At 36.9% G+C, this 17,229-nt stretch overlaps 1 protein-coding gene across 5 annotated transcripts in view; it reads left to right on the top strand.

The window, feature by feature from the left end:
* Window positions 1-17,229, top strand: part of CDKAL1 (CDKAL1 threonylcarbamoyladenosine tRNA methylthiotransferase) — a 364,081-nt gene that overhangs the window by 320,260 nt on the left and 26,592 nt on the right. For all 5 annotated transcript variants that reach the window (XM_090136868.1, XM_031610103.2, XM_090136867.1 and 2 more), the window contains one exon: window positions 16,913-16,996. In XM_090136868.1, coding sequence (XP_089992994.1) covers window positions 16,913-16,996 — 84 coding nt within the window. The remainder of the gene's footprint in view (window positions 1-16,912; window positions 16,997-17,229) is intronic.

Here is a 17,229-nt window from a genome sequence, read left to right as displayed (position 1 = left end):
TCTTTGAAAGATAAGAGAGGTGTTGATATTAAAGGATCAGTCATTAAAAAGAGCGCATGCCACTTTGACTTTCTATCTCACTGATGTTTTATGCTTGCAGAACTTCCTCCTATACTGAAGCTGAGAAAAGACATTCCTTATTATTTTTACATAATAACTTTTTTTTTTTTTTTTTTTTTTTTTAAATGTGCTTTCCACTCCATGCAAGTTGTGAGGTTAAGCAAGAGACACCAAAGTATGTTGGGGTTAAGCATCCATTTCTCACCTAAATGAACTTCTGAGAAATAAGCTGAGAGAGTTTAATTCTTTTTTAACATAATCTCTTGAAGTCCAAGTCAGCTTCATAAGTGCTATGTAGCATAGTCTTTTACAATTTTTTTTTTTTTTGGATGGATTTCCAAAAGATCAGTCAAGTGGTGTCACGCACCATACAGATCAGATAACATGCTAATATTGTCTGCAAAATTCAGTTCAGTGTTACATAGTTTAAGATGCGGGTGAAAGCTATTGCATCTAGCATTTTTAAGTGTGATAAAGAAAAGTTACTTTCATTTTAAAAGATAGAAAACAGGCTTCAGGTGCTGAGTGATACAGCCGAAGCTACATCCATCCACCTTTTTCCTCCTTGTCTTTTTCAGTCATGTGGTCTTTGCTCTTTAGTTACCATCTCCGCGTTTCCAGTATTGATTATTATTCTCAGAATTCCAAATTCTTTCTTTAAATTTATGCCTAGAACGGAATCTGTTCAGCTGATAAACAACAGAACACTGCACACATCTGACTGTTCATTTTTTCTGTGCATTTTCTTCTTTTCCATACAACCTAAATAAGCCTTTGAAAATTGCAGATGTCTCTAGTTTAGAGTAGGCTTAATTTAACAAATTTCTCTAAAGGGAAGTTGAGGGTGAGATAGTGTTAGCTGCTTTGGTTTTGACAGTAAGATGTTAAAACTACATTTCCATGGTCCAGAAAGAGCATTCAGACTCAAGGGCTCGGTGCCATACTTTTGATACAATTGCTATGCATATTTTCTCTGAAATAATTTAGGCCAGCCAGTGTTTTTTTCCAAATTCATGTCTAATATTCTATTTTACAAATTCATGTCCAGTATTCTGTTTTCCCAACAATCTTTTTCAGCGTTTTGCTTTCCAGGTTTCCCAGAGAGCATCTTTGTTTCAGATTTCATTTTTCCAAATAGATTAGTTGGTATTTTCAGAATGGAATCTTGTTTTTATTATTTTCTGTACATAGTTCAGTTTGCCTGCTTTAGCCAATACTTGTCTTTCAACCCATTTTAATTTCCTCCATAAATTTCAATACTATATTGCTTATTCCCTTTTTACATCGAATGTATGAATGTTAAATGCAGATGGACTTGCAACTGATGGCTGAAGTTTTCCATCTGACACTTCCAACAAATCTGAGATATTGCAGCTTGTCTCGAATAAACAGTTGTCCCTCCATTATCAAGACATGACAATGTTCTTATCCTGAAAAGAAATTATCCTTATTCAAGGATAATTGGTGCAGTATTATCCTATTTATTGTTCTTGTGACTTTTCTCATAGTTTTTTCAATCTGTCAAAAAAAAAAAAAAGGGAAAAAAGCCACTAATGTCTTCCCTCCCACATTCCTCTTCCTAGGAAAAAAAGAAAAATAAGGCTGATAAGCTTTTGTTTTCTAATTGAACGTGTTCATTATTGAAGGCATGAGTTCTGATAATCTGAATTCCATTATGTCCATATGGGTAGTGTTATCTCTGAAGAAACCACTTCTGGTGATCTACTACTATCAGAAGTTCTGCATTAGTGACAAGGGGTACTCAATCCCTTGAGGACAGCTGAAATAAGTTTTCAATGGCTTTTGGATCTTCTTGAGCTATTTTAAGAAAAAAGTTTGATTTAGAGAGAGACGATTGGAAGGAGCACACTCCTTTTCTTTTGAAAATTACTGACAAATTTTCTCTCTTACAAAATGTTTAGGATATAGTAATTTTTTTATGAGGATTGTTAGGTAGAAATTTATTTATTAGGTAGATATTTATTTTCTAATATGCTAAAAATTCCATTATCGTGACTGGGTATTCAATTGTGGATTATTATTTTTTTTTACATATTATAATTTTTCAAGTACTTCTTGCAGGATCTATAAACATTATCTATTATTTCTAGTTATCCAGTCTTTTTTAATATATAATACACATAATTCTTAATGTGTAACTGAGGAGGATTTATGCATCATGTGATCAAGAGACCACCAAAATCTTTGGCTGCTTCCAATCCTTGTACTCCTGACGCTGTCATGAGACATGATGGATACAGCACTTCCAATAAATTTACTTTGCTGTTCTTTAAATAACTTCCAAACAGTTATATAACATAAATAATACATTCTTGTCACATCATAACATTTCACTATGACTTATTTTTCAGTTTTTTCTCCATCTTTTCCACATAGACTCAGTGCATTTTTAACACCCTCAGGTATGTATTAGGCAGTTAATTGAATGCAATTTTGAAGGATATCCGAAATAGTAAATATTTTGTTTAGCATCTGTATTCATTTCCCACTGCATAACTCATTTATTTACCTAGTAAGAGTTGTTACTCTCCTAGTTGGACTTTACTACAATCTAGTATCTGCTATTTAAGTCAGTAAGAGATGCCTTACCCTCCAGGGATGCCTGCTCTCTCACTGAGCCCTTGGCCAATGGCTTAATTTTGTTCTATTACTATGAGGAGTCAAATTTTATCTCAAATAAGTATACCTACAGATTTTATAATCTGTAAAAGTCTGCAGCAGGCTTCCCAACTGCAGTTCAAGCCTTAATTGAAAAGTTGTGCATAATCTAACATACCAAAACTATTAATTGCTTTGAAAGATTTCTTCTAGTTAAACATAAGTAGCTTCTGTGCTGTATTCATACTTGGAATATTCAGCTCCCACAGGTCAATTAAATGTTTCAAGGTTTAGTCAGCAAGCAGACACCCATCACTGCTGCATGTACTTTGATGGAATGGAAGTTATTGCTTAATTGTTCCATTTAAGACTGGATGGAAAAGGGGTCATTAAGGGTTTAAAGCTTTGCTTTCGATTTATATGGCTTGGAATCATACTTACAAAGGCAAGAGCTTTTCTCTTTGCATAAATTAATTTAAAATCATAGACTTTAGAGTGCTTTTCAGAAAGTAAATGGGTTTCTGATTAATTTTAGTTCTGCAATTGCAGGACGTAGTAATGAACTAGATGTAGACTGAGCACATTGAAGAGCTTTTTTGAAATATGTGTGAAAATGTCAGATGGATTTGCTAAACGTGTGTTTCTTTCATATGATACAACCAAATGTTAAGGTTTCCAGTCTATATAATAAATTGTACGCAGTGCCTTCCTCAGCCTTCTGTGGCATGTGTTCAAGGTGTGAAACCCATTATTTTAAAAGCTTTAAGTTGTCAGTGAAATCCTAGGAAAGCAGGAAAATATATGGCACTACATTTTGTAAAGAAGCAATCTGTCTGCTCCAGTGTGTTGTATTTTTGGTGTCTGATTTATTGTCACTGCATCCATATGCACAGCTTATGTGAAGTTTTGTCCCTGCCACTTGTATGGAGAAATCCTACATTTTTAAAATAAAGTAATTGTCTGGGATGTCTTTCTGTTTTAAAATAGGTTCCCTTGGAGTAAATCCACAAAAGCAGAAGAGAGATCATGAGTATTTGTCAAAACTGGAATATCAGGTGTTGAAATATTGAAAGACATAAGTCTTCCTCCTCAGAGATTAGTATTTCATATTGAGAATTTTCCTTTGTGTATCCTGTACCATTTTTGCAACAAACAAAAATAATCAGTCAGATTAATGATTTTTATCTTAATTATTTTTTTTTAATCCATATATACACTGAAGTTCTCATAGGAAGATATTATAATACTGAATATCAAGTCTATCTCTCTATTTCTTTTTTCAAACTTTTTATTTTAACTGATTGTTGTTTTTTTTTAACTACCTCAAGCAAATGCTTAAGAAACTGAAATCAGTTTCAGTGAGTGGAGTGAAAACAAGTAGGTGCTGCTTTGATCTTTATTCAGATTGGTTTTGTGGGGAAAAAAAATAAAAAAGGCTATTGTTACTTGAGATGCCTTCTCTCATCCTAAAAGACAAAAGTGTCAGTGAAACTTAAATGGCAGATTTGAACTCACTTTCACTGCATGTTCTATCATTTTATTAGCATAGACATGAGCAAAAGTGCAGCACTTTAAGGAGCTGCTGAGTTCTGTTCAGTGTCCCCTGATCACCCACATATGTGCAACCTTCAGATTGCGCTGGAGACCAACTTCGTCTATAACCAACACTGCTGTTTTATGTATAGAGCTGCCCTGTAGAGATAAGATTCAACAACATTTCAGAGCATTTTGCCTGAGGTGGAGACACAGCAGTTCACAAAACAGCAGCAACCTGAGAGAGAAGAGCTAAGGTCAGGGGACTGAATCAACTAAACTGAAGTCTGCACAAATCAGAAATGTATGCTCTCTCTTCTAAAATGTTGTGTTGTGGGATTAAAACCAGGAAGTACTCTGTATTCGACAAAGTTAAAAGAATTATTTGGCTAGGGCCAAAAAAAGAAAGGGGAAAAAAAGGAAAGAAGGCTCCCTGATGCATCACTGGATTTGGTTTTCGTAAATCAGACCACCCAACTTAAGTGCTCCTGTCAGTAATAACTTGCACACAAAACATGTGTATTTACTGTTAGCCTCTCGGTGACTTTAGATAATATTTTTGGACACGTGTATTGTATACTGTAGCCCACTTTACCATTACTAACATTTAAAGGTGACTTCCCAAATAATATTGTTTTGGCCACCCAGTGAGCAGCCAACTCTTATCTGTAAAGACAGTTTGAAGAGCAGCTCTGTTGTAGATATTAGCTGACACCTTCACTAAAACTAAATCTTTTGCTTCGTTGATCATCAGCCTGTGTGTTAGACAAGCCAAAACCAAGCAGATAAAGGAGAGATTGGAGATTACTGTAAAAACTGCAACAATAAAAGGATCTGAGTCATCTGCCATTTGCCAAGGAGTCAACACAACCAGAAACTGATGTTTGCCTTACCATCATTTCTCTTTATTTTCAGCCTATGTCTTGTGCATCATTCCATGCATAGCAGAATAATCATTTTCTTTCTAATGCGTAAGGCAGCTGGTGAGCCTCGAGTAAGAAGATTACATTTGCAATAGCAAGACGAGTATCTAAACAAATTCAATTAATCTGCCAGTCCTTCCATAATTGGAGAACCTGGTTACTGAAATTTTGCTGCCTGCTGAAAAATTTCAAAACCATGGAAGGATGGGAGTCAGACTGTAGTTAAGCTGGCAATTATGTCACTGTCCTTCACACAAGTCACAGTGAGAAAGAGAACTCAAGTGGCAGGGACAAAAATAAATCCTTATTATTGTATTGCTAATCTCAACCTTTATGGCCTACTCTTAAGCAGGCATTTGCTACTGAAACAGATACTGCATTTAAAGTATTGCCTTATTTGTTTCCAAGCTAAATCTATAGTTACTTATATATTCAAAATTGTAAATTTCCTACTGATAGGCTTTGTATAAATATAAGCTGTAGCAATTGGACAGATCAGTCCAATGGGAAAGGTATTACAACAGAGGTGTGATGACGGCACAATAGAAAGCTGCTATAATAAAGGAAGGGAAGCAGATTGCTTTCCTGTATCAGAAGATTCCAGGTTTGCAGAGGAAGGCTTCACCAAGAAGGGATCTCCAGGAAGAGATCCTTCCCCAGTGGCAGTCAGACTTTAAATGGTGTTAAGAAAGGTGCAGCCAGGCTCCACTCCTCACCCCATTTTTATACAGTATATTCTAGTGTAAAGAGGAAGGCAACAGCAACTATGAGGTGCATGTTTCCAAATGGGCTGTGCGTTTTAAGTCTATCTGTATTAAGAGGAAGAGTACCAGTGCCCCAGAATTATTCTCCTCTCCTCTCCAAAGCTTAAGCAAGATTTTCATTTATGTTTTCCCACTGACATGTACATTTCTTGCTCTGTGGATAGCAGAGGACAGAAGAAAATCTGTGAAATAAGTAGTCTAGACAACTAGGTGTTTTTTCTGTGATGCTCTGGAGGATTAGACTGTATTCTGGCAATTTTGTGTGTGTGTGTGTGCAGCTTTTTCAGAGTCATTAGATGTGAAGTGCTAGAACACAGAAAAACTGTTAAACTACGTAAAGTGAAAATAAACAGCAGTTTTTCAGTTTCTAACTTCATTGTCTTAGGATTTTGTGTCTACACCTATCGTGACATTTCCTTAATAACTTTTTCAAGGATCTGTGTTTTAGGGGGAAAAAAAAAAAAAAAAAAAAAAAAAAAAAAAAAAAAAAAAAACAATCAAGGTGTTCCCTTCACATTTTGTGCCATATTTTTTATTTTGCTTGCTAAAAATATAGTAGTATTTTTGGAGTTGTATAAAGAATAAAGAGTTGAAATGAGTCGAGAAAAGATGTATTCCAATGCTCAAACAAAAAATATATCCCTTTAAAAGTGTGTTTTTATTAATGTACACTCCAGCAAAATAACGAACATCCCAACTCAAGGAAGATTCTAAAATGGAAAAGCACTCTGCTTGAATAACAGATTGCCCCTTTTTTACAGTTGGGAAAACTGGGGCACATGGAGAACTTAATTGATTTCCCCAGTGCCACTGTATAAATCATTGATGTGACGAGACCTAGAGCTGATTCTCTCTGAGAGCTGTGCAGCTCACTGGTTGCCTGAGTTTCTTCAATAAACAGATTCCAAAAGCATGGTTTTTTTCCATCCAGTAATTTATGGTTGATGTGTGAGAAGCCTGAAGTACAAACAGATAAGGCCATGTGAGCTTATTTTGGAAAAAATAAAAACAAAATCCCTTTTTAATATTGTGTTCTACTCAGTCCACTTATTTCATAAACAGATTGCGTGTTACTTTCTTCTTTCCTTGTTCAATCTCCTTTCTCTTGGTGTGAATAACACGGCACATCCTCTCACCCAGCTTATGCATTTATTTCATGCTCTCTCAAGTTTGGGCCATGTAACTCAGCGTCTGAGAGGCTAACCTTTTCTTCACTGAGGCTGAGTCATGAATAATTTCCTTGAAAGTGAAGCATTTACCTCTTCTCCAGCCCTGTGGCAGAGGGAATGTCATCTGTGAGCAATTATTACCACTACCAACCATTCAAGAAGGTAAACCTGTGACACCTAAGGGCCCTTTCTTAGCAACGCGCCATGTGGCTTGTGAGAAATTGCTATAGATAAATCAATACACAGCTTAGCAGGCCCTCTCACCTTCCTTTGCCTCTATACTAATCCTGATTTTCTGTTAAACAGTCCCATTTGTTAGTGCTGTTGGTAAATACTGGACTTCACCCATCAGTGACGGGCTGCTGGTGTGTGTGGCTGTTGCTGTGTAATAGCAGTCACAGTCCTTTGCTGCCTGGGCTTGGTAAAAGGAAACAGTCCTGGGAAAAGCCTCGATTGAGTTCTTTCTTTGAGAAGATCTTATCTGCCTTTAGAAGGATCTTCATGCCACCCATTGTTTACTTCACTACATCGTAGCTTAAAGGAATTTTGAAAAATGTTTGACAAAGTAATAAAATTTGCAGATTTGTTAGAAGTTTAAAAATGTATTTTTGAAGTGCTTCAAATACAATTTTTTTTTTTTTTGCCTGTTTGTTTTGCATGTGCTAGGTATTTCGTGATACCTGAAAAAAATCTGTTCTTGATTACATATAAAAAGTGAAAGACCAGATAGTGCCTGTTATTGGAAGCATTCATCAGAGATTAAGTTACCAACATTCCTTAGAAGCTGTGACGAGATAACGTGCTTTCTCTACTGGCATTTAAGCATACTAGAATATAGCAAAACCTTTTGGCAAACTTGTGTGTAATCTCTTTTAATCTGTGACCTTGAAAACTTCATGCTGAATTAATAATGAGGCAACTAAGTCATAATTCAAGTATCAGTTTGAAGGTTGGGTGGAGTTTCTGTTTGTTTGAACAAACTTCATTTTGTAACAGGGGTTCAGCCAAAAGTGATGGGTCAGTTGTATTTCTTATACTCTTTTACAATGTTCTGGAGCTGTGCTAGAAATGTAGGCTTTCCAAGCGATCATCTTTGAGGACTTCTGGAAAAATAATGGCTCCTATTTTGTTATGTTGGCCTGTGATGTCAGAGGCAGATGTTGGTGGTAAGGCAGGAGAGGTTGGCCATGCAGATTTTGATGAGCATGGCAAGCAAGCTCTTGTTCATCGCTGATGGAAACACATGACTATATTGAAAAAAAGTGCTTTGCAGCCAAGAATTTCCTCTATCAAACAGAGTTATTGTGGTCTTTGTGTCAGAAATAAATAGGAAGTATTACTTTCAGAGTGACCTGAGTATTTTCATGCAGGTATTGTCTCTTTAATATATGTTATTGACACACTTATTGATGATCTAATACATGATATGGAAACATTTGTGTGTAGTGTTAGTGTTTGTAGTGTAAATAGCAATGCAACTAACAGAAATCATGGGGAGAAAGATAGCCCTGTCAATATCTGCAGAGTCCGAGGGGTTGTTAAAATGGCTTCAGTGCCTGGCATGATTGGTTTCTTTTCACCACCTTTCCTCAGAAATCTTCTTCCCAGCTATGACAGCCTCTTGCTGTCAGATCTCAGTCTGGCTCACTGAGAGTGGAATGGGCAAAATTTAAAATGAGCTAAAACTGGTCAAATGATCAGTTTTTTGAAGATATAGCATTTTTATTGTGGTAAATTGTGGTGCTATTTCTACCAAACACTTTAAGAGAAACAGTCTTCGAATCGTCTAACCAGGATGTCCAGATACTAGCCTACATTCCCATTTCTTTTTTTAGTGACCTCTAATAGAACTGTAGACCTCATGCTGGATGGCAGTGTTTTTTTTATTGTGCAGTGTGAACCGATACATCAACTCCAACCTGCTTATTAGCAAGGCTGATGAAACCAGCTCCAGCTATTATGCCAAGCAGCTTTTTCTTCATAATTGTGTGAAAATGCAGAAAATCGAAACACCAGCCTTTTCTTCTGTCTTACATGCCTATTTTGTGTGATCACCTAGAAGAAATTAGCTTATGCATTTCTTCTCACACAAAGAGAGAAAACAAATGATGAGAGGCTGAATCTGATCCAGAACTCTCTTTGGAGAATTCATTGTTGGTTGCTAACAACTGGTCTTCAAAAGACAATTTTGGGTTAATTACCAGCATTTGCCTTTGGAAACAAGCTGCTTATCATGTTGTCGTCTTAACTGATGTACAGTCTTTATGCTCTGTCATAGGGAAAAGGGACATACATGTTCTGAAGGTGTAAGTGGAAAACTCTGAGCTTTATTTTTTTCTTGGGAACTTCAGTGTTTCTCTTCCATGCTTATCTCAGTGTGGATGAAATTAAAGCAATGGTTTGTGCTGTTTCTTGCTCAAATAAGGCATGTTCACAGAGTCCCTTTGGGAGCAGAACACTTCTCAGGGAAAATAATGAGAACAGTTGTCTCATGCCAGGTTGGCAGAAAACTGGGATTAAGATTTGAGCAGTTAATTAAGATGAAGGTAGGAGAAAAGTTCACCTGTTGAGTTTTTAGTCTATACTTGCAAAAGCATTTTCTCAGAAGTGGGTGTGGAAGTGTTTAGTATTACTCCAGTGTTTTATTCCAGTTGGGTATGGAAAAAATATTACTCTGAAAGGGGGAAATGCAGAAGAGAAAGAAGAGGGAAGGGCAGCAAAATCGTCACAAGGGCATAGAAGAATCTTTTATTACTAAAGCACTATCACAGCTTGCAGCCTCCTTGAGGATGCTGGGATAAGACCTTAAAGACTGGCAGATGCTCTGCTTTCTTGACTGTTCAACACTGTTGAGCAATGTGAGAAACTCTCTAATTCTCCATTTTCATGCATGTTGAAGATACTTAAACCTAATATCTTATGGCTCCTCTTCCATACTCTCTCAGATCTATCCATCTCATCATTACTGGAGAATGATTCTTTCTTCCATTATTTTTCCTGTTGGTAAGGACATTGCACCACAAGATGTTGCAGACCTATTTGTCTACTGTCTTGTTTACTGTGTGTATTCAAACCACTGTATTGGTTTTATTGCTTTTGTGACCTCTAACTTTGGTTTGGGAATGGAAACCATTCTAACAGTTTGATTAGTCATGTGAGCATCTAAGAACTGCAGTCAAAATATTGATACCCACTCTGATTCTTTCTTTAAATCTTTTTGTTTTTGCATAAAGACTTAAAACAAAGTCTTAATACCCTAAATTAATGTTAGAGATTACAGCATGTTTCTTGGTGATCCATCTCAATAATGGATTGCACTTGTTTGTACACTTATACAGCTTGTTTCACTTTTTGTCGTGTTGAAATTCCGAGTACAACATAAAGTATTGCTTCTTTAGTTAGGAAGGTCATAGAAACCCTTAGTATCTTCTAATTTTTAAGTAAGTTCATGCAAAGAATACTTCTTAATTCAAGAGGAAAAGGTTGCATGCTGCCAAATAGTTATTGAAGAGGATTTTTTAATGAATTTCTGAGGCCTTGAATTTGAGTTGTTTGTAGTGTTGTGAACATTCTTGATTTCTCTTCTTGTGACAGTTGCAAAAGGTAGCATGCTGAGGAAAAGCACACAACTGAGATTTGTGATAAACTAATCTATATCCTTGGGAGTTGAATAAAGATTTTAGAAAAACTTACTTCATAGTATTTTTTTTTTCTTTTTCTTCAAGGACAGAAGTGATTTATCATAGAATTTTCTTGATCTTATATCAGTTAACTTCCTTTAATGGATAACAAAGAATTGGTCGGAATTATTATGTTACTTTTCTAATGACATGATGCTTCTCTTCATTACCTATTCTGTATGGAAATAATTGACATACTATTTAGACATATTAAAATGCATCATAACTACTTTGGAAGCACAATTAAATTATAAATATCATGAAGTTATAGTACACGCATCACTCTTTTCTGCATCATTCACTTTGGTCCCTCTGTGAGCTCTTGATGTCATTTGACATTCAGCACTATACATCTAGAAAAGTCACCATTCTAGGCTCTCACCTAGATTGAAGGAAAGCCCTGAAGTCTGCAACTTTTCTTTCATCTATTGACTACCTTCAGAATAAAAGAAAATGGTATCATTATCCTGTCCTCATCAGTTTTGTGATTTCAGGTATGCCTGTGACTTACAGAAGTTATGTTAAGAAGTTTTATTAGGGTTGGCACTTCTTTCCAGCAGCTGATGATGCTGAATCCGTGCTGCAAACAGCATTACATCGGCCTGTGCTGTGTCAGCACCATTCTGAGATCACTGGTGAACATTTTTGTTATGGAGGCTTCAGTCTGAGAAAACAGATTTGTATTGCAAGTTCCTGAAATGATTTCTGGAGAAGCTGTTTGAGAGGGTATTTACCAAGATCATTTGTAAAATCTCATCTAACTGATACTTGTCAGGGCTCATGCAGCTGTTAGAAGAGATCAGTGGAACAGGAGTTATGTGTTGTTACCTTAGCAACTGCCACTTCATGTTGTGCTTTAATCACTTAGAAATTTGCAATATATCTCAAGGAACTGCTTCCAACAATAGCAGCCAATCTTAAGTAATTTTAAATGATTTCACAGAAGTTGAAAGGATTGCATTACTAAGAAAGACTACCATATTTTTTAAGCTCGGTAGCCTTGTTTAGCCACATCCTGAGCTTATTTAGAAAAAGGGATGTTTAATCTCAATTCCCAAGAAATTGTTTACATCATGCCTTCAGAATGCACGGGATTGGCAAATTGGCTGAAAGTTACAGATAATTTTAAAAGATTCCTTGAAACTCCATCCTTTCTAGAAGATGAACAATAATAGTTTCCTGTATTTACATGTCAAACATCCAGCTTCCTTAAGGGCAGTCTGCTGTCTAGTTTTTTGTTTCATTTGTGAATTACTGTGGGTATGAAAGAAAGAACTCAAAAATTTTATCTACTCTTGTTCCTATTTTGAACGTTTCATTTAGGCTTTTTCTATAGGTAATTCATACAGATTTATGGAGCTTGTTAGATCATCTGAGAAAAGCAGGGAGAGGCTTTTGTCAGCATTACATTGGGGAAGTTGCCTGAGTGCTCATCCAGCAAGACAGTTCCAAATACCAGTTCTGCATATAGTATTTTATATTGCTATAGCAACTTCCTCAGTTTTATAGTCACTGCTCTGTAAGTTGTGCAATTAGAATTACATTTTGCACATGTGGAACAGTTTCAGAGTAACAGCCAGAGTCCCTTAGCAATGATGTGTCAGATCCAGAATAAATCCCAATTCTACATCCTCATCGTGGGCTTTCACTTCTTAAGTACAAGTTTATGACAAAGATCCAAACAAGAGAAACTGCTTTTCAGCTGCAGTGTGTGTCTCCCCTTTCAGAGAACTTATTTTCCTTTTATAATTTTGTACACAGTTAACACAATTCAGAAAGGCAATATGACAGAGTTGTCAACATGCTATTTTTATTACCTCTTTTCTAGACAAGAGGAGCAGTGAAAAAGAGAGACAAGCAAAATGCAAATTTACAGAATTTAAAAGAAATTGCATATTTGGAGGACCAGTTGTCGTTTTTAGGTCACAACTCACTTATCTGAATATAATTTTCATCTGAGCTGCATGGCATGGCTTGTATGTGTTGGAAGAAGCTGCATTCTCACAGCAGGATGCCAAATTAAAATGAAGCAGTCTGATGCAGGTGCACAGCAATAGAAAGGAGCTATTTTAACCTGAAGCAGGAGAAATGGGACAAGAAAGCAGAAACAGCCTACTTCTGTCCCTTGTCTGCTTCTCTCCTACTCTTTCCCTCCCCCATAGCTGTGCCAACAAATTCACAAGGGGGCTGAAGAGGAGGCGTTCCATTGATTTTACTGAGCTGCTCTGCCTGATGCTGATGGGCTGTGGAAGATTTTGTTACACAGGTTGTGTCCTCTTAGAGCTGTCTAATCTGTACCTTGTGCTAAGTTCCTGCTTGCATAGCCTCAAGCCACTGGAGTGGTCAGGTTCCCTGTTTCTTTCCTGAGCCATAAAATGAGTCAGACACACTGTGGAGTGACTGATACCTATTTGATATAAAAGATACAGGACTCTAAATGTTACTCCACCTCTGTACTTCTGTACATCGTTATCACGTCAGATTTTTTCTGTAGGATAAATAAAATTGAAATTAAAGCTCATAAAAGATTTGATTACTAATTATGAGATTTGCAAACTACCTGGCAATTGTTACAGCGTGAGATGGATAGAACTTGTACATTAACTGTGTTATGTTCAGTGAAAACAAGTTTACTTTTTATAAACAATGAGATCAATTTGTCTTAATATGGAGGAGATTGCCAGGCCTTTTTTTTTTTTTTTTTTTGCTATCATCTGTTATTCTTCTCACACTATCCTCCATACAGAAAAAAAATCCAAATTCTGTAGAGGAATTCTTCCCAAGTGAGATGTCAGTGCTGACTTTACACCACTGCAAATGCTTTGTCACAATTATAGTTCTCTGAGAGCTGGAACTCGTGCATACCTGTCGAAACAGATGAGAGAGTAGGAATAAAAATAAGATACTGAATTACTTTCGCTGGTATGTGCCTGAAAAAAAAAGAAGACATCAAAGGTTATTATAATTATGACTGTTATTAGATATCATGTCTGGTTTCTGCATATTTACATTTTCTCTGAAAGAGCTGAAACTTAGACATTTAGAGATCCCAGGGGGATAATTGCAGAAATGATGACATATATTCCACTTCTTGAACAAATTTTAATACCAAAGCTGCATTCTGCCCACTTACATTTCTTCTTAATTATAGTTGGATGCAAAGATAGTCATTTTCTGTTGTAAGAATGTGTGTAGCCAATTAGTGTTGTAGATCATGAATACCCAATGGCTTAACTTACTAAATAGAATTGTCCTTTTCTGTTATGACAGAAGAGTTTGCAAATATCTGAATATTGTCTTTCTTTGTGAGGTCAGCCTTGGACAGAAGTACAAATCGAGTAACTGGAGAAAATGAACAATGTTGAACTTATTTCTCACTCCTTATAGGATGGCTGAGCTTTTAGTCTCATATGTATGTACTCTAAATTGGTGTAGGCTGTTCTGCTGCTCTTCGTTTCTTGCACACATTTTTAATGCCATACTTTTGATGCTCTATGATTAATTCAGTCTTCCTATTTTCCTCCCCCTTCCAAGGAATTCTGAGCACAGAAAAGTTTTCTGTCTAGCTCACTGAGATGCAGGGACCTGTGCTCCTTTTGCTCATGGAAGCAAAGGAAAACTGGCAGTGTTTCTGAAGAAACCTCTGCTCATAGCAAATGATCAAACACGGGTATTCTTTTCTTCTTCCCTTTGATTTTTTTTTTTTCTTTAATACCATACTTGCCACTCTGACATCTGAGAGCATAAAGATAACGTGTGTAGTTTAGAATACCTCCCTGGCAGGATTCACAGGGGCAATGAAGGCAGAGTGTTATGACCAGAGAGAACCAGGGAACCACAGGACAGTTGAGAAATGAGTTTCTGTCCCAGTACAGCTTTGCTGTGGTTTTGTTAAGTGATGATATGGATAAATAATGAGTACAACTCAGTGAGATGGCTGGTTGATTGGTTTCAGTGTTTTCCAGTGGTAGCGTATTTCCCCAAAGGTGAGTATTGCTCCTCTAACATTTCCTCCTCCTCTTTTTTTTTAACACTGCATGACATGTAGCACTGCAATTCCATTCTGTTTTGTGATTTTAAAGGCTGTGGTCTGACATGTTGTAGAAACAACAGAACCTCTTCATTCAGGGAAGATGTTCCCTGTAATCTTGTTAGTGGCATGGTTATCTGCAGTGCCTTCTTAACATGTATCTACAGAAGTCCTCTGGGGATTTGAATGGAGAAACTATTTTCTTGGAAGAAAACAACACCTTAGCCTTCAGAAGAATGGTTACACATGATTCTTTTTACTAAGATTTGAATATGTTGTATCTGTTGCTACATGTAAACTTCCCAGAGGAACATCAGTAGAAATGTTAAGAGTGCTATGAACAACTCTTAAGCACCTTTAGAAAGTAAGGAGAAATGTACATCTTTTCTACTATTAGGCTTTTTACACTGGGGCTGAAACCTGGGACTTGTGCCCCTTTCTGTGTTCCCTACAATTGTGTACACAGGGAATTTAATTTTGGCTCATAACTTGGATGCCAAATTTCCCCTGATCTCTCCAGGGGGTGCTTTGGGAATGTCCCAGATATTGTCAGAACCTATTGAACCAATAAGAGGCTGAAGGTGAGAGTTTCCAGGATTGCATCGTATGACGTGATGTCACTGCTACCAGCTGGAGTGAAAACGGCAGCCCATGGAGCAGCAACATGAGAATTCCCCTTTGAAGAAAAAGCTGAAGATGCAGCCCTCAGTGAGTAAAGTGATGTGCACTGTCTTTTTAGAATGGGAAAGGGGTGATCCTTCTGAGTTTCCTGGAACCCAGACAAACCATCAACTCCGACCACTGTGCTGCAGCACTGGCTAAGCTGAAAGCTCAGACTTGCTGTCCGGCCAGAGAAGACAACAATTTTTCCCTTGCATCAAGCTGTGACCAGACCACGTGCCAGTTGGAAGACTGTGGAGTCACCAGTCTTGGCTGGACTGTCCGACCACACACTCACCATATATAGCCCTGGATTTGGCACCTTCTGACTTCAATCTGTTTGGACCCATGAAAGATGGATACGTGGGCAGCATTTTCCTAGCAACAACCCTGTCACAGCTGCTGTGAAGCAGTGGATCACCTCCACTGGTGCAATTTTTATGAGTGTGGCACGCAGGCTCTCGTTCATTGCAGTCAAAAATGCAAAGCTAGTGATAGTGGCTATGTTGAGAAACAGTGTTTTGTAGCTGAGAAGTTTCTCAATTAAGCAGAGTTATTGTGTTCTTTGAAGCTGTTGTAGTTTCCATGGCAATAAATAGGAGGCATTGCTTTCAGAGTGACCTACTTACAACTCTAGTGGACAAAATCAAAAGGTGTTATGCAGATGATTTTGAAGTTTGAGGAAAGCCAGGTTTTCATTCATACGTATGTGGCAACAAAATGCAACTATCTTGTCGTGCAGCCTTCCATTTATCTAATTGCAAAATACAATTTATGCTTCCTTTGGACTGTGCTAATGCATTTAAAGCTGGACGTCTAATTGAAATATTCTAGTTTTTTGGCCCAGGGTTTATTAGGCTTTTAATATTACTGTGTCTGTGAGAACTTAAAAGCTTTCTTCTTCACTGAGTCACTGCAATATGTGGTGTTGACTGCCATGTCATGGAAATTAATGTGATGTCTCAAGTGATATCTTAGCAATATCAACAAGAAGGGATAGAGGTGCTCTATCAATCACTGTAAATAATAAGAGTGCTTTTAAAAATAAAATTCTCTCCAATGCTTCCGATTGTTCTATTTGTCATAAGGTTGTTGTTGTGGGGTTGGAGGTTGTTAATTTTTATCATTGATTACAGAATTTTATTCTTAGAAAAAGTGTTTTCATTAACTAGATGAAACAATAATTGGACCCTGTTTATACCTGATAAAAATTTATTTGTTATTTTGTTAATAAGTAAAAATAAAGTTGCATTTCTGAACTGGATTTTCATGTCAAGCCATTGCTGTACAGCAGATCTTAACCTGCATTTTGACCTTTACCCATCAGTTTTGGAGAGTGTGAGTTAGAGCTTTCTTTCCCCTGCTTTCTTGCTGACACAAAATGTCCTGAGAGAATTTGATAATGTGTTTGTTTATCAATGCAACTCTTTTTTGAATGTTTTCTGAGCCTTCTGCCTTGTTTTCTATTTTCCAGGTTGGAGAAAGGCAGAGAGTTCTGGTGACAGAAGAATCCTTTGATTCCAACTACTATGTTGCTCACAATCCATTCTATGAGCAGGTACTGTTAATAAACAAGATAACATCTTTTGGGGGTATCTTTGCTTTCTGATAATCTCAGCAACACACTACACCACAGTGAAAAAAAAAATAAGAAAACCTTTTCTCAAGAAAGGTGTGACCATCAGATCTCATTTTTGAGATACTTTCTTTCCTTCTGTGTTCCAAATACAGTTTACCTGAAATAATGTTTTTTCAGCCATGCAACATGAGGGCACACTGTATCTCCAAAAA

The sequence above is a fragment of the Phasianus colchicus genome, chromosome 3 (genome assembly GCF_987193195.1).
Source record: "Phasianus colchicus chromosome 3, bPhaCol1.hap1.1, whole genome shotgun sequence".
Lineage (NCBI taxonomy): Eukaryota > Metazoa > Chordata > Aves > Galliformes > Phasianidae > Phasianus > Phasianus colchicus.
This window is presented reverse-complemented; position numbering and strand designations above follow the sequence as displayed.